General features: G+C 41.1%; 2 protein-coding genes across 3 annotated transcripts in view; one reads left to right on the forward strand and one right to left on the reverse strand.

The window, feature by feature from the left end:
* Window positions 1–16,823, reverse strand: part of PDCD10 (programmed cell death 10) — a 46,065-nt gene extending 29,242 nt beyond the window's left edge. Inside the window, exons 1-2 of the mRNA XM_053599914.1 lie at window positions 16,709–16,823; window positions 2,933–3,161 (exon numbers count right to left, since the gene is read on the reverse strand). Of these exons, the coding sequence (XP_053455889.1) occupies window positions 2,933–3,028 (96 nt within the window). The 5' untranslated portion in view covers window positions 3,029–3,161; window positions 16,709–16,823. The remainder of the gene's footprint in view (window positions 1–2,932; window positions 3,162–16,708) is intronic.
* A 774-nt stretch (window positions 16,824–17,597) lies between these two features.
* The window catches only part of SERPINI1 (serpin family I member 1), an 84,245-nt gene continuing 83,122 nt past the window's right edge, over window positions 17,598–18,720 (forward strand). The window contains exon 1 of one of the 2 annotated variants that reach the window (XM_053600247.1): window positions 17,598–17,701. The gene's annotated coding sequence lies outside the window, so the exon portion shown is untranslated. Of the gene's footprint in view, window positions 17,702–17,810; window positions 17,834–18,720 lie in introns of those variants that run through there. The other variant, XM_053600248.1, reaches the window with a different exon arrangement.

Here is an 18,720-nt window from a genome sequence, read left to right on the forward strand (position 1 = left end):
TTTTCTGGAAGATTAATTTGACAACCATTGTCATCTTTGAATATGCACAGCACAGAAAAAGAGCCAAACTAAATTATACTTTCCCCATTAGATTTATAGAAAGTCATGGCTGAACTAGGTATCTTATTTAGATGTTATACCAAAACACCAAAAATGCTACCATTTTATTCTTTTTAATCAAACACTTCATATTTAAAGTAACAATACTTTACTCCTCTCCTAAATCAAGCCTAGATTTCATCTCTAATTAAAGAGAAACTTATTACCATTGCTATTTCAAAACCCCTGTAGTTATAAACATGTTTTGGAATACACAATCAGAGTAATTTTTCAAAAACCTCAATATTATGATGTTAGACTGATAAATTCAACTTGAGAATTAGACTCTGCCAACTGGCTATAGTATCTCTCAGTCTGCCTCATTCAGCCGCTTCATTTTCAAGCTTTACTTCTAACAATTTAGTTCTTGGACCAAGTCCGAGCCATCATTCAACAAATGCAGTCTAATGTGGGGCCCGCTAATTCACACATGTTTTAAGATAACCACTGCCTTTATTTATGAAAGAGACCTACTGGTCCATTCTTAGCCCCTCCTTTCTCTTCCAAGTTACTTTCCCTTATACATGAATAAAATTAGAAAAGGTGTATCCAAAGTAAAATTTCAACAGTTCATTACCACAAGCCCATATTCTATATAACACTTTTGCAAAGTTAAGATTTAAACAGCCATTTTTCATATCTTGAACAAAGATCAAATTGAACAAAAGCTTTTCTCATTTCTCTTCATTAACTAGAGGATCAAAATGAAGTTCTAAAATGTAAGTTTTCCTCCCTTGAAATCGAGACTCAAAATACCAGGTAAACACAGAAAATTTTCCCAAAAATCTCTGCCCCAAACCTTATCAAGATAGAGATAACAGACATGAGAAGAAGGAATAGCTCAGAATAGAATTCTGATCACGGCTTTTGCACTACCTGAGTTCAATCTCTAATTGTGACCCATTCAGGTTCCTCACTAGCTTTAGTGACTGTCTCCTTACTTAATTCCTAGTACAAGGATAATTTTAAAATGTATTTAAATATCTGTGTCCCTAACAGAGTCATGAAAATAGGCCTGTTGGCTTTTTCTTCTACGTACCTTCACAGGCTAACAGAGTACTCAGCAAATAAATAGCTGGCTATCAATAAACACTTACCAACAGAACCGAAGCACCTGCTTCTAAGAACAGCGACTTCAGTTTCAGAACAAAAATAGTCTAATTAAAGGAGCGTTGGCTATAGCTGCCACAGACAGGTGTAACCAGACCTAAAAAGGTGCCTCTAATGCTACTACCATAGGTAGGTTTTTTAAAAGTTTTTTCCTCCTTAGTAACGAAACTCCTAAATTTCCCAATCTTCTTTGCTGTTAGGTTTAGTCATGAAATGAAGTTCCTGCCAATGAAATGTAAGTGGAAAACTTGTGTGTATCTTTTAAAAAGACGACTTTAAGGAAGGTGACTCAGCTGGAAGCAGCCGTTCTACTCCCTATCCCATTTCTCCCTTACAGACAACTGAGGACATGGTAGACGGTGCTTCAACGACTGCCCTGCACCCCAGCTGGTGTGGATGACCAGGATGGTGCAGCACAGACAGGGCCTGAGGTCCTGATGACTCTGAACCATAGCAACATTAGCCCTGAGCCACTTGCCTTCACAATCTTTTATCTAACAGAGAAATACACTTTACCCAAGCCACCATTTGGAATTTTCCTCTGTTGTCATTGAACCTAACACCACTTGACAGTGTTTCCAATTTCAAAACATGGCCTGGACTGGCCACTACCTCTACAGTTTACAAGTCAGACAGGGTGAACAGATCACTCTCCAGTGCCTCAATACTTAAAGATCATAAAATACATGAACTGCAGGAAACCCAAAAAGGTGAGAAAAATGATTTTGAAATTCAGAATTTTACTCTAATAAAAATATTTTACAAAAAGACATGAAAAATCATTGGGAATGGTGTGGGCTTCCAGATTATAACAGACACAATAAGGTTAATGGTGCTAAAGGCTAATTAGATTAATAAAATTGCAAAAAAAAAAAACAAGAAAAAGTAATTACTAAATTTTTTTAATAAAGTGCTGAAGCCACTGAATTTGGAGTACAGAGACCTAGATTTGATTTTAATCTTAGACAATTTTAGGAAAATAATTTCACACAGCAGGGCCTCAGCTCACAATTAAAGGAGATTAATTAAATGATCTCTAAGGAACTTCTAGCTCTAAAATCTTCTACATATATTAACTTAAATGAAAAACCAAAAATGTATAAAGTACAAAATAATTCCTCAAATAAAGACAACCACGTAAGTAAAAATACATTAGTCACAATGTATAAAGCAAAAAATAATTCTTCAAATAAAAAGATAACCACGTCCTTCTCCAGATACAAAGCAATAGTACCTTTCAAATATCAGTTAAAAAATGTTTTATCACCACCAACAATAACTTATTAGGGTCTCTGTGCCTGCTGTTTTGGCCACCCAGCAAACACTTCCCCAGCTCTTCACCTAGCTCTTACTTTTCTTTCCCAGATCTGAGGCCACGTCTCATCTTTTTCAGTGAGGCCTGTCCTGGCCTCCAAAACAAGTTCCTCCTGCTATTTTCTGTCTTAACACACTTTTGAAAAACTTCGTAGCACTTAGTGAGATTTTCCGTTTATAGAATTATGTCCTTTATTCAATGTCTCTCTCTCCCACTATTCTGCAACCTCCATGTGGAGGTTGCCTATTTGCTGGGCTTTGTTTTCACCATTTTGTGCCTGGGCATAACGACTAACACAGATGAAGTTCGTTTATGCTAATATGTTACAGGAAAGACTCAGCAGATGAACAAATGAAGCAGGCAGTCAAGAGCTGCAGAGACCGTGTGAAGAAATGTCTGCCCACTCACCTCATTAAACACGGGGTACATGACTGCATACAGGGGCATAGAAACCATGGAAGTGGTCTCAGCTTCATTCTTCATCTCTTCCATTGTCATCCTCATTCAAAAGTGAACCACAGTAGAGAAAGCAGTGCTGAAATGGACAGGAACCTTCCTTCACTGCAGGGTTTCTTCTCTCTTTTTCTTTTTTTTTTTTTTTTTTTTGGATAAAAGAATGGGCACCAACTTTAACAACCTGGTGAAGGGGGGAGAAAGAACACAAATTTACTGCTATTTTAAGAAGAAATGACAAATATCAGTGATTTTCTTTTCCAAATCACAGAGCTCCTATCTTGTGAAAAGCTGGTTTGTTGACACGTCTCACTTGTGAAAGCAGCCCTGGTCGGCATCTGCCCTCTGCTACAGCTAACCTCCCTGCTCAGGGACTCTTCACACAACCAGACCTCCGCACCATGGAGCGCCAGCCTGTCTGATGCCCCCCAGCACATGCAATCTAGGAAAAAGGACCAAGATGTATAATTACAGCATTTATTGGTGATATAAAATTATAATCAGAAAATGTACAATGTATAAACATGTACAGGGAACCAAATTAAAGAAATAAGAAAAAACTCAAGGATTAGCTTTCTTTTAAACAGTAACACATTACCACAACCCCTCTAAACATGGAGGAGTTTCCCTATCTGTGACCTGAAACCTACTCCCTGTCTTCACATTACAATAAAATGCCAATTCCTAAATTTTATTCTACAGGGCTAGAGCAAACCATTATCTTATCAATACTGATTTAAGGAAACACTTTGGTCACCATACAAAGGAGAGAATGGGGGAAAAGAAAATGAAGGCAGGAAAACATTAGAGATTGCGTGTATCAATGAAGAAGTAAACAAAGGCCTAACTAATAGCAAGAGGAAATAGGTACCTAGCCAGCGTGGCCCTGCTATTTCTATTTAACTACATAATGTCGCTTAGTGATCTACTTTTCCACTTGGAAAAAAATTAGGAATACTTCTTCATAATTGATAAACCTGGAACAAAGGATGGGGGCTAAAAGGCAGAGCTGCCAGTCAAATAGAAAAGGAGGGAATGAGCAGAAGGCATGGTATTAATAAAAAAAAACGAGTAAAAAGAGTAAAACAAGGCAACAACAGAACTTGAAGCGCTATCTCATTGGATGACAAAAAGTCTTTAATTTCGTAACTATTTTGGTGATTACCTCTAGGCATGCTATTAGCACACAATAGCGAACAAGACAAGACAGTCTCTGATCCACGGGGCTTATTACATCAAATAGAAAATGGGAAATGTACAGTTCTGAAGAGCACACAAGGGAGACGTCAGGCTGCTATATATTTTCTTTTTAATTAAGATTTATTTCTTTACATACTTTTGTACAGACTGAGTCAGTTATACAAGTGTGCCTTTCAGTTCAGGTCTCCCCTCCTCTCCTTCCCCTCTGCGTGATCTTCACCGAGACCTGCGTCCACGTGTGCACTGCCGTGTGATCCATTAGTCCCAACTGGGCCCTAGAGAGTCCTGCGTCCACGTGTGCACTGCCCTGTGATCCATTAGTCCCAACTGGACACTAAAGAGTCCTGCATACTAGTGTGCACTGCCATGTGATCCATTAGTCCCATCTGGGCACTAGAGAGACCTGCGTCCACGTGTGCACTGCCGTGTGGTCCATTAGTCCCACCTGGGCACTAGAGAGTCCTGCGTCCACGTGTGCACTGCCGTGTGGTCCATTAGTCCCAACTGGGCACTAGAGAGACCTGCGTCCACGTGTGCACTGCCGTGTGGTCCATTAGTCCCACCTGGGCCCTAGAGAGTCCTGCATACTCGTGTGCACTGCCGTGTGATCCATTAGTCCCAACTGGGCCCTAGAGAGTCCTGCATACTCGTGTGCACTGCCGTGTGGTCCATTAGTCCCACCTGGGCACTAGAGAGTCCTGCGTCTACGTGTGCACTGCCCTGTGATCCATTAGTCCCAACTGGACACTAAAGAGTCCTGCATACTAGTGTGCACTGCCATGTGATCCATTAGTCCCATCTGGGCACTAGAGAGACCTGCGTCCACGTGTGCACTGCCCTGTGATCCATTAGTCCCAACTGTACACTAAAGAGTCCTGCATACTAGTGTGCACTGCCGTGTGGTCCATTAGTCCCACCTGGGCACTAGAGAGTCCTGCGTCCACGTGTGCACTGCCCTGTGATCCATTAGTCCCAACTGTACACTAAAGAGTCCTGCATACTAGTGTGCACTGCCATGTGATCCATTAGTCCCAACTGGGCACTAGAGAGTCCTGCATACTCGTGTGCACTGCCGTGTGGTCCATTAGTCCCAACTGGGCACTAGAGAGTCCTGCGTCCACGTGTGCACTGCCGTGTGATCCATTAGTCCCAACTGGGCCCTAGAGAGTCCTGCATACTCGTGTGCACTGCCGTGTGGTCCATTAGTCCCAACTGGGCACTAGAGAGTCCTGCGTCCACGTGTGCACTGCCATGTGATCCATTAGTCCCAAGTGGGCAGTAGAGAGTCCTGCGTCCACGTGTGCACTGCCGTGTGATCAATTAGTCCCAACTGGGCACTAGACAGTCCTGCATACTCGTATGCACTGCCGTGTGGTCCATTAGTCTCACCTTGGCACTGAGTTCACGTGTTTCTCACTCTTGTGATGTTTCACTTTGAAGAATGGTTTCTCATTCCATCTGGGTTGTCCAAAAAGATACTAGATCACCATATTTTATGGCTGAGTAGAACCGTACATACCATATTTTGTTAATCCACTCACATACTGGGGGCACCTGGGTGGTTTCTGCATGTTTGTGATTTGTGAACTGTGCTGCTATAAACATTCAAGTGCAGCTGTCCTCCTTATAAACGACCTTTCTTTCCTTTGGGTGTATACCCCGCAGTGGGACTGCTGGGTCAAATGGTAGGGTAGGTCTACCTTAAGCTCTTTTTTAGTATCTCCATACAATTTTCCATAGAGGTTGCACTAGTTTGCAGTCCCACCAACAGTGTATGAGAGCTCCTTTCTCTCTGTGCCCACAATGCTATCTTAATGGGCTAATAGTGAGACAGTAAGGGAATCTAAGTTTTCAAGAATCTCAGTTAAAAAGAAGGTAAAATACTAATGAGGAAAGTAGGCTGGAAGGAAGCATTTCTACGTCTGCCTCTTGTGAGCACACAGCGTATCGTCACAGCTGTAAAGGCCGACCAGAGGGAAGGGGTCAGGAAGTGGCTACAGTCACTTTTGGATTCACTGCTGACTTTCCTACCTGTGAACTCCAATAGACTTGCTCGAATACTTTTTTTTCTCTCTCTCTCTCTCTCTCTTTTTTTTTTAATTAAATCATAGCTGTGTACATTAATGCGATCATGGGGCACCATACACTGGTTTTATAGACCGTTTGACATATTTTCATCACACTGGTTAACATAACCTTCCTGGCATTTTCTTAGTTATTGTTAAGACATTTACATTCCACATTTACTAAGTTTCACATATACCTTGTAAAATGCACCGCAGGTGTAATCCCACCAATCGCCCTCCCTCTGCCCACCTCCCCACTCCCTCCCCTCCCTTTCCCCCTTCCCCCTATTCTTAGGTTATAACTGGGTTATAGCTTTCATGTGAAAGCCATAAATTAGTTTCATAGTAGGGCTGAGTACATTGGATACTTTTTCTTCCATTCTTGAGATACTTTACTAAGAATATGTTCCAGCTCCATCCATGTAAACATGAAAGAGGTAAAGTCTCCATCTTTCTTTAAGGCTGCATAATATTCCATGGTGTACATATACCACAATTTATTAATCCATTTGTGGATCGATGGGCACTTGGGCTTTTCCATGACTTAGCAATTATGAATTGGGCTGCAATAAACATTCTGGTACAAATATCTTTGTTATGATGTGATTTTTGGTCTTCTGAGTATATGCCTAGTAGAGGAATTATAGGATTGAATGGCAGATCTATTTTTAGATCTCTAAGTGTTCTCCAAACATCTCAAATACTTAATTTTTACCTTTAGTAAATGCTGGCATTTAAGTTTTTTAAAATCATGTTCAGTGAGCAGCCTCTTCTCTAAAACTAACTTAATAAAGTATTACCTCTTATTTGTCACCAAAAAGGACAGTGTTTTTTTTAGCAACACTGGGGGCTAAATAAATGGCTCGCCTACAGCACACAAAAACCACCTTTTAATATTGTTCCAATGAAAAATGCTCCCGAGAACCCATTTACAACTAAACTTTCAGAACACACGTTCAGGAACTGGGACACCTCAGTTTTCTAGTAAGACTATGGGAAGATCTTAAAAAGTGATCTCGTCAGCCTCCCAACTACAATAGAAACCAGAATCTAAAATGGTGCAGTGCACTTGCCCAGAGTCACAATTTCCAGCTAAAAATAAAATAATGATAATTCAATGTCAGTGTGGGGCAACATAATAATAACTTTACTATGTGTAAAGAACTTTTCAATGTGTTGCTTTGGGAGAAATTTTTCAAAGTGAGCTTTGTATGCACTGAGCATACATAGAGATTTTTAATAAAAAAATAAAAAATAAAAAAAATAAGAACCAGCATTGTAGATAAGAATTTAGACAAAAGGCAAAACATTAAAACAAATCTTTCTTCAAAAACACCCTCTGTGAAATAGAGGGTAAGCAACCTTCTCGTTTTATACTCCCCCCCCTTATTTCTTTGAATATTTAAAATAAAACTGCTAATTTTGAACATAAGATGAATCAGCTTTAAATGTCTTTCTGAGTTTAAGACCACTTGTTAAGAGTTAGGTGGCAAAAAAAATAAAACTAAAAATTGGTTCTTGGCCATTCCACTGTCAAACTCTTAGCCTTCCAAGCTCTTGCCCTGCATAGACAACTGGAGGTTTAACACAGGGTTCAGAATCAGCATTCCCTGACACAGCTTCATTTTATGCCATCTGGGGCCTGAGATAAGACAAGAGCAGAACCTATTTATTCCCAAATGGAAGGCGTGAGACCAATAGTCACTGGTACTGGTACATGCAGTTCCTCATTAGATGAAGGTTTCCTCAGAAAGGTCAACTCTGCACTTAAAAATGTTTTCAGAGGCTTTTTGACCTTGTCTTCTTTATACTGAAATTCAGTACTTAGCCATGTCACCTGGTCCTAAATTCCTGTAATTCCTATAATCTCCCTCCCTAAGAGGAAGATGGATCGAGTGATTTAAGTTGGATCTCCAACAAAACGCCCATGAACTTCAGTAGAGAGAAGTGTGTTCATTCGGCCGTGAGCAGAATCCTTGTATTTATGCTCCAATTTTTCCCATATTCCTTTTTTCCAACAGAGATATTAGAGTCAGCATGGCAGGCACACAGCAGACATTTAATTTTTGCTGAATGAACCAATTAATGAGCTAAAATATTGGTAATTTATAAGTTGAATCAGTCTAATACTTTTCAAATATCAAGACTAGCTAAATGAAAACAAACACAAAAGTTAATTATATTAATAAAGTCTGGACCCAGTCATATTTACCAGTTTTAACTTTCTTTGGTAGCCACCCACCCTCTTTCAACTACATCTGGTAAGGAAGTCCTCCCCGAGAGTTGGCTGATGGAGGGTTTCAAATCCCTGGCCCTCCTTGCTTTCTCTCAGCCCTGAGAGACTAGGGTAAACTGGTAATCCTGCTTGCACAAAAATAAACAGGGTCTTGAGGATATGCCTACACGTCTCTCCATCCCCTGCAAATAACGTTGTCTATAATTTGAGGCCCTCCACTTCTAGTTTTCTTTTTTAATAAAGTTATGGGAACTGAAATCCCCTTGAACAGGCACCACTGTCAGTTTAGTATTTACAGGACTTGACATTTAGGGACATCTAGGAACAGTCTCTTGTGAGTAAGTCTAAGTCTTATTATACCTCTGTATTATTTACATACATATTTTCTGGATTTTTCAAAATCTGGACTCAATAATATGTGCAGAGAGATATGGGGGAAAAGTATAAGAATGAAGGTCAAACATAAGCTCAAATCTGATCCTGTCACTTATAAACCACCTTGCTTTCAAGCAGGTCCCTCACCTCTCTATGCCTGAGCAGCTTCTTCATGACAGACAGTTGAGCAGCATACTTTAAAGAGGGGTAGCTCAAATAAAAGATTAATTTCTAAGCCAAACCACAAAGCCTATATATTAAATGACTTTAAGTTACTAAGCACTGGGCAGTGCCTGTGGCTCAAGGAGTAGGGCGCCGGTCCCATATGCCGGAGGTTGCAGGTTCAAACCCAGCCCCGGCCAAAAACCACAAAAAAAAAAAAAAAAAAAAAAAAAAAAAGTTACTAAGCACTGTTTTTGCACTTTCAAATAACTATCCACAGAAAATACACATTCCACAAGGAATTCTCACTTCACTGCAAAGTCTAGCCCACTCAATCAAATTGGGAAAGGTGCCCGCACCCCTGTGAAAACACAGGTTTCATGTAATCGATACTAACTAGGTTCAAGGATTCCATCTACTTAAAAGAAAAACAGATCAAAAAGATACCATCTTCAAATATCTGTAAATATGACTGACAAACACCTGTTTGCTAAGCTATTAAGTAACAGAGGTTTCTAAAACAACACCTGCAGGTTGAGTTAAAATATCTTTGAAAACAGATAAAACATACAAATTAGAACACAATGGCCATGTGATAAGGAACTGCCTAAATGTAAAGTGCTCTAAATTTAACTCTATCCACTTTATCACCCACTGTTAATTCAGTATGTCTGTGATAGGCAGGTGTTCCCCAACTGATGAGTAGGCTTGCTTCTAAATGTATACTTCAAATAATCAGTCATTTCAGAGCTACAACTTACTTTTCTGTAGAGGATTAAGGTTCTAGGAAAACTTCAAAATCTACACTGTTACCTAAAGGAAACTAGGAAAAGGAGTATTTCAATTCCACCTAGCATCATTACAAGTACTGTTAATATAGAAGTGAGTACATTTTTCCCATCTATGAAACAGGAATAATATCATCATCTCTTAAGGCTGTGGTAAAGATTAAACATCATTCTCACAGATAAATTATTTAAAACAGTGCATGACACACAGAAATTATTCAATGTTAGCTATTATGATTAAGTACAGAAAGTCTAATCTAGATGATGAGATCAGATCTCTCTACAAGTCAGGCCTCCTGACTTCCAGAGAACCAACCCAGCCGGGGGAATCAAAGACTCCGCAAAGCCAGACAAGTGGGGTAAAGTAAGTGATTTTAAACATCTTAAAGAGAATGAAACTTTTTTTTTTCCAAATAAAATCTTTTATCAAATCCTACATATGAGAGAGAAAATGCACTAAACTGCTCATTCACTCTTCCTTCAGCCAATCAATGTATTAAACAACTAGAGTTTATCAGCCCCTCCCTTAAAAACCTTCTATCACAACTTGAAAAGCACTGCTCTAGAACAATGGCTACAAAAGCATTATGAAGAACAAAGGTGAGTACCAAAAATGACAAGGTTATCTTCTGACAGCAAAAGATATTCAGACCCAGAATTTTTCATAACTCAGATCCAGATCTCTCTCTCTCAAGAGAAAATTTACCCTTACCCTTAAATGCTAATGCATTTAACAAGCTCAAATGTGAAGATTCTAAAAGATTAAAGCAAAACTACCATTATATATTATCTAGTCCAATCTCACAACTTAAGACCCAGCTACTCAGGAATCTGAGGCAAGAGAATCGCGTGAGCCCAAGGTTTTGAGGTTGCTGTGAGCTATGACACCATAGCACTCTACCAAGGGTGACAAAGTGAGACTGTCTCAAAAACAAAAAGAAACAAAAAAAAAAAAACAAAGAATGTGACTCTGACTCAGTGGTCACTCTGCATACTCAGCAGCACTGGTTTGGGGACTTCAATTTGCTGCTGCTGAGATCCACCCTAAAAGTTATCTGCATCATGCCCAGGGTATTCACTTACATATTTGGAGAGTACTGTTTCTTAATACAGAAATCTATGAAAGAAACGAGAAGTAAACAAGCTTTTCTGCACACAGGTGGAGGGGATGTGAAACAGAAAGACCTGAGTTTGAATTTTTGCTCAGCTGAATGGTGTCACTTAAATTATTTAATCTAGCCAAAATCAGTGAGAACTTAATGGAAATATTAATTTTATTAATATTAACCTACACAAGAGGTTAAGAATACTAAATGCTTATCAAAGACTTAGTACCCAACAAGCACTGGCTAACACCCAATAAGCATTCAATTCACATTACTATCGATATCTTATCCAAAATTCTATGACCCTGAGAGAGCATCAGGGCTACAACTAGGAGAGACAAAGAGATGCCTGCATCACAAAATTCAGCCCTGATCTGCGTGACATGGAGAGTTGGTGTCTCCTTACATCTGGTGCTGTAGGCACCTCCCGTGCCTCACTCTAGTCCTGCCCCTGTGCAGCATACACAATGACAGTCTCATACTGACATCACAATGTCATATGAGATTATGCAAAATGCTTAGCATGATTCCCGGTACCTAGTGCTTGCTCAATAAAGGTTGGCTATCATACTAGACTCTAGCTCATTCCAACATAGACATAAGGCAATTTCACACATGATACATACTCAATAAGTAAATGAACAAAAGGATCATTATCATGCAATTTAGACTCATTTCTGTTAACTTACCAGGGGACTCACCTAAGTATACACAACCATGCCTACCATTTAATATGTTCCACAACTACTACCCGGTAACTCCTAAGCATTTTTACTTTTTTAAAAAATTTTTTTACCCTGCAGGCAAAATTTGATTCCAGGCAATTATAAAAGAATGAGACTGAATAGGTTCACATCCTTTTGGTTGATTAAAAAAATTACTACAGAAATAAAAATAAGGATCACCTTGAAAAATAATATTCAAATATTACAAAACAGTCAAGAGACTTTTAAATTACAGCTTAAATGAGAAAATTTCCATCTTCATACAAACAAAAATGAACCACCAAACTACACTGTTTACAGTTCAGCAACTAAATCTCTAACTGCTGTAATAAAGATGCTTTCACTTTTTACATTCTGTGTATGTATATCCCTAAAGTACAAACCTCTAAGACTGAGACTTACTTCACCATTTTAAATGCAATCATATACAGAATCAATTATACCTCTTAACTTCTAAGTCACTTTTATAGTTTCAATTACAGAGGAAAATTCTTTATCATAGAACTGGCTTAAAATTCTTAATAACATCAATGACCTCAGTAGTCAACAGCACAGAAGCAGCAGTACCTCAGTTTTATCCTTCACATACTTGTTTTGCCAAGTAAATATGAAAATTTTATCCACAATTCCAATAACATCAGGACTAGCTTTGTAAAAAAAAGTTTAAAACTCAGTAAAAACTTATATTTAAGAAAAACCAGGAACATCGTCAAACTTTAAAGCCAAATATTAGCAATCCCTTGTTGACGGTATCTTGTGGGAGAGTGAACTGGTGTGTCTGTGAAGGCACATGAGGCTCCAGCCCCTCTCGGCTGTTGTAATTTTCCTATGCTATTACTGGGGTACCACAAAATACTGCAGGAAGATTGCAGAATTTGTTTTCGAGACCCTAATCCTACAGGATGTTGATTAGTAATAATAATAATACAAAAAAACCCAAAAGCTAACACAATTTATCCCTGAAATGTAGTTTTAAATTTAGTGCATTTTAGAAACGACCTTTTTACACTTATAAATATCTAAGTTAAAAGCAAGTAAGACTCACTTAAATATTAGGAAAATTTTTAAGAAGCCCAAAACGTAAGCTCTTCTGAAATAAAAACTACTCAATTTTACAAAGTCATCTTATCTAAAAGAAGCAATATTAGAGGCAAAATTCACAAGATCTCATAGTTAAAAGCAAACAAAGCCCAAAAAAAGGGGGGGGGGGTGGGGAGCATGGAGACAGATTTAGATACCCAAATCTTGGCTCCAGCATCTACTACCTGGAAATTGGCAATTTAATTAAACTTTGTGTTAAAAAAGTAAATTTACTTGGTGTCCTCAGCCGTAAAACAGCATTAATACTACATAAATGAAATAATAGTTTTGAGGACAAAATGTGATATCAGTAGAGAGGAACAGAGTCCATTAAAAGTTAGTTTCTTCCATGCCTATATTTTGTTATAATGAATGTTGCTTCAAAAAGCACAACAGTAATAAGGTCTCTAAGACGCTGTTACACAGTAATTTTGTTGTAAATGAAATTGACTCCTTTGTCATTTCCACATAGAAAATTACTTAATCCTGATTTTAGTGATCTCAGCAGAACAAATACCTTTCTACAATTGCCTAAGCTTTATAGGTCATTTGAAAGTTCCTAAACACATCAGTCCTCCATGAGAGTAGGAGGTTCCACTCATTTCTGTATCTCTGACCCCAGCAGTGCTGCAGGCTCTGTGCATGAACGTACTCATCCATTCACACAGCGCCAGGTACAGACTGTGGGGAGACACTTGACAAACGGGAGGACCCTGCTCAAGCAGCTGACAGTCTAGCAAGGGGGACAAACAAGTATCACATAAACGCTGAATTAAGTCCGATTACGATGCTGCTGCAGGGGAGTAGAGTAAGGGGAAGGCACAGGGGATCTCCTCTGATTTGGGGAAGAACAAGACTCTGTAAGGATCAACAGTTAAACTGAGACGTGAAAACTGACTCGTAATTGTCCATATTTGAGAAGGATGGAGAGAACAGCCCAGGCAGGAGATGGAACATGAAAAGGCCCTCAAGTCAGGAGGGTTCACACATCCGTAACACATCCGTAACTGAAAGGCAGAATGAAGGAGGAAGGCTCAGGACCAGGATGGAGAGCTGGACAGGAGGAGAGGACATAAACTGCCAGCAGTAAGCAGAGTAAGAGAGTTTAACAATGGGTGAATATTTAAATCAAATGTAAAATATTTTGTTAAAATTTAAAAATAAAAGGCTTTTTCTCAAATAATCTAAGGAAACTAAGTCTATACTACACAATATAACTACAGTCACCAGAGAGCCGATGGGAGAATTTCAAAGGTGACAGTAGTGACATTCAGCAATGAGGTATATAGCACTTTTTCTAGGATGAGTTTGCAAACTTAACTATCAGATCTCATACTACAGCTCTGATGGCCACTCCAGAAAGAGTTCCAAAATTGCTTTGAGGGGTGGACTAAGTGCTGATGTCCGTGCTTAGCTTCCCAATGGAAGGACCTCAGCGGTGACCGCAGTGATATTCAGCAATGATGTATGTAGCATTTTTTCTAGGATGATTTCACAAACTTAATTGTCCTACCTTGTGTGAAAGATCTGCTGTCAGAGGACATGGATTTTACCTTAGTCCCACTAGTCACTAGTTGCATAACTTTGGGCAAGCCCCTTCATTCTCTTTGTAAATAGGTATCCAATCTTCCTAGCTGCTGAGACTACAATGATAAATAACATACAGCTTCTGTTAGAAATACAAGAGTTCACTCTGTGCAAAGATCCAAGGACACCAGCATGTGACTGGAAGACAATAAATACCAAATACAACAGACACCTTACTCAGCATGCTAGCAATACCAAAGCTGTAACTGACCTAAAGAGAAGTTAGTGGCAGAACTGAACCAAGGACAAAAACTAATACACACTGACAAGTGCATTGTATTAATTTTACTTATTTCTAAATTTCCCTTAGCTCAGAAGCTTTTCACATAACCACACAGCTTTACGCCAAAAGTTAGCACTCCACACCTCCCCCAACAAAAGGCGAATGCCTACACTGCCATCCAGAAAGTACATTAACATCTTGCTTTTCCATCACTGACTCATGTTCAGTTCATGGTCTACTTCAGCCACCACACCTTCCTAATCTAGCACAAAGCCAGGTATCCCTACAGAACTCCATTTGTTTATTGGTTCTTCCTTGCCTGTGTACTCCATTACATAAGGTGCTACGTTCTTTGTGATTTTACTTTATTCTATATCATCAGACTTTTTGTATTTTAAAAGTCATTCCCAGAACATCTTAACTTCCATCATGGGGGAACATAATACTGCTGATCCTAGAAAGTGCTTCTGTGTTCAAAAGTTAAACACATGTTGACGACAACAGCAGAGTGCATTCAAAATGCTGCATGTTTTGACGGTCAACTTACATTAACAATAAACCATGACTGATAACCTGCTGAGTATAAGCATTCTTTATGAATATAAAATTATCCTGAAGAAACCTGATGTTAATGAACATATTCCCACAATTCTATTAAAAACCTATCCACTAACAATATAGTGAATATTAACAATATTAATAATAATTATAGAGCATAAGATTGGAATAAGCACACTACTTTCCTCTCAACATAAAATATAAGCTTTTTCACTAATGTAAAATAAGAACGAATCAGAAGTCACAGATGATACAAAGAATAATAAAATATGCAACAGCTTGATTTCATCATTTATGTACCCCAAAAACACATACCCGCTTGCCCCTTGGAGTCAAAAAAAATGAGGAAAAAAGTAAAAGTAAAAAATCCCAAACAAAATATAAAATGTTACCTCCAAGAAATGGCAATGTATCTTCTTTTCTAGTAATGAGCACAATAAACTCTCCTTGGTACTACATTATTTGAAAAAAAGTGTAAAGTTTTGAGAAAGAAATTCAATAACACTGTTCTTAGTTTTACGAAATGAGAGTAAAAACACTTCTAAGGCAGAAAGGTAAAGGGGTATTCTTTTAACTGTAAGGGTGGGATATACTGTATAACTGACGTTTTCCTTGCCCATTACCCTGTGCTTCAAAATGACCTATGGGGGTAAAACCTATCATTTAATATACACCTAATAAAAGGGGGTATTTAAGTTCAAACTGACCCCTTTTGTTTTTTCAAAAGGTTAGAAAAGGTCCTTCCTTCATTGAGGAATTTCATCCCAGTTCAAAAAAACTCTTCATCTCACAAATGACTTGTCAGAAATACTACTTAAAACAGCTTTACTTTGCAACTTCCTCCACCCTCTCCAGAGAACCCAACCAGCTTCCCTACTCTTTTCTCTCTTGGGCAGCAGCTCCTGGTTCAGAAGTTGGACTCCAACTGGAGTAGATTCAGACTTGGCTCTACCTGTGTGACCTTGGGCACGTCAAATATTCCCCCAGTTCCCTCATCAGCACCCCAACATCAAAGTGCTTTAAAAAACAGTAAAGGACTAAACGTAACTCAGGTGTTACACCTAAGAGGGTCAGCCTTTCTGCTTAAAGCTAAATCAGCTCCTTGGAGGGGCCTCGTCATTAATACTGGAAGGGAATCTGTAGACCCCCGTCAGCATCTGACTCTTCCTTCTCCAATTCTCCTCTTCCCTCAAGGGGCATAACCCGAGTCACCCCGAAAGCAAACGCCCGAGCACCCCTTCCTCCTGCACGCCGTCTCCGGCTTACTTCATAAGCAGGGGGAAACTGCAGCCTCACCTCCTTCCCAGGCCACACCTTCGGAGGACCCACCCCAGGCACATCCGGGGGGCACTGGAGGCCAACCTCGCCCTTCCCCTTGGGCCTCCACCCAGAGCAGACTTCCTGGAGGCGCTCAGGCCCGAGCCGGGCAGGCGGCATTTACAAACCCGCTTTACGCCACTCGCGTAGGGGAAACTCGCTTACGCCCGTAGGGCCCCGCTACCAGCCCCGTCCGCTCCGCCTGCCAGGACTAAGCTCGGGTGCCTCAGCCACAGCCCCCGGGGACCCCAGACTTCTTCTGTTCCGCGCGGAGCTACAGCGACTGGAGCACAACAGCTGCACCTTACCGGCAGCTGAGGCACTGACTTCACTTCCCACCTTCGGAGCCCTCTCCAACTCCCGGATCAATTCACTCCGGCGACGCCGGAAGGACCTGAGAGGAACCAGGCGTTGTCCGGAATCCTGCCCAGCCGGAGTCGCGCAGAGGCCTATGGGACTCGTAGTTCCGCTCGCCTGCATTGTGGGCAGTTCCTGCCGGCGCAGGACTACACTTCCCGGCAGGTTGTGCAGCGGCGCCTGAGGCGATGGGTGGGGACACTTCTGGCCAATAAGAGGCGAGTTCCCTGCCTTCGCAGGAGGAGATGAGAAGAACCCCCGGGAAGCTCGGGAAGAGGGGAAGGGCGGGGCCTTCTCTCACCTGCGCCAATCAGGGAGTAGGGTCCGCCCCACAGGTACCGCCTCCATGAGGGCGGCCTGGCGGAGCAGAGGAAGGAAGGGGCATGAGGGCCCTGAGGTGGGCATCGCGGGGCTGCTGGGCTGGGGACGCCGCGCCGGTGCAAAGAAAGCCACGGAGACAACGCCAGGGTGGAGGGAAAGTGCAGTGGGGGACGTGCCCAAGCGGAGGAGCAGTTTTCCCGAAAGCTGCTCAGCCCCGGACACACCCAGCTACCAGACCCGCGGGTCGGGGTTACTAGCAGAGCCTGGCCTCCCAGCAGAGGCGCCCGGGCGGGGCGGGAGGCGGCGCCAGGTGTGGCTGCGGAGGGAGAGGAGCTCCGGGAGAAGGGAAGCGAGGAGCAGCTGCAGAGCGCAGGCACCCGGGGTACTGGGCAGCTGCTCCGCGCTGTCTCTGGCCGGGGCAGCGGCAGGAACGGCAGGGGGCGGAGCAGCAGCTGCCCAATTCGCCAACTGGAGGAGGGGGGCGGAGCCTGGGTCCCTGTAGGCGCTGGAGGCGCAGCCTGCGCGGTAGTTTCCTGGGAAAGCAGAGCAGGACCAGACCGGAGCTAGCGCAGTCTCTGAGCACCGGCTCCAGCATCCCGCCAGGGGTGGCAGGTGTGTGGGAGGTAAGCGTGGGTGTCTGTCTCTTTGGGGCTAATCACTTCGCTCCGGGGAAAGCTTCTTGCAATAGGAATTAACACCAAGGCACAGACGAATGAGTCTGTCTTGGGTTAGGAAACCGCTGCAAATCCTTTCAGGTGAAAGATTTACATTTTGGGACTTTGAGGAGAAGAATGCAAAAAGAAGCTTGACCCTGGGCATAAAGGGCGTGGTTAGTGTTTTGGGATTGAGTTGCACCATTAAAACTGTTGTAGGAGATCTCAAGATTGACGGAAACCCTGCTAAACAGGGACAGGGTAGATGAGAGCTGAATAGATGCGTAGCTGGTAAAAAGCAAAAATTCTGTCATTGGTATAGAATTGCTTCAGAACTATTTCACTAGGAAAATAAGTTTGCATTCTTCTTTAATGTCTATCTCTTACGTTGTTTATCAGATTTTCCTGCTACCGAACTGTTCTGCGGGTGGATGGGTTGCAGGTTCCTAGAATTGCAAGAGCTCTGGATTAAAGAAGCAGATTCACGCAGAAATAGGATAGCATTGGTTCTGACTGAACCTTTCAGAAGTATAACTTTTGACAGCAATGATGTAAAAATGTATTTTAATGGATGGCTACTTATCTTTTTTTCCCAGTAGCTCTGGAATACTGAAACAAAGACCTGGACTCAGCCTATAGTGGGCACATACGGTGTACATCGCCGCTGTTTAGTCTCTCATTTGTGTCCATTGATATTTGTACATTTTTAAAAAACAAGAGTACAAGGAAAGCTGTGTGAGAATCTTTTCTCTGTGTATAGCATGTGCTGAATGATGACTCTCATTACATGTTATGATGGGTTCAGGTTGAAAACACATGTAATATCAAAGAATAATAGTTTGTTCTCCGTATTGAACTGTGTGTGTTCCTTTGAATGTAGTTATAATACCGAGGGGTGGAAATATGTTGTAAAGCAAGGTAAAGATGAAAGTCTTACCTAGCTACGTTTGTGTAACTATGACAGAATTGCAGCCTTTTATTTCTAGAAA

Source organism: Nycticebus coucang, chromosome 8 (assembly GCF_027406575.1).
Source record: "Nycticebus coucang isolate mNycCou1 chromosome 8, mNycCou1.pri, whole genome shotgun sequence".
Lineage (NCBI taxonomy): Eukaryota > Metazoa > Chordata > Mammalia > Primates > Lorisidae > Nycticebus > Nycticebus coucang.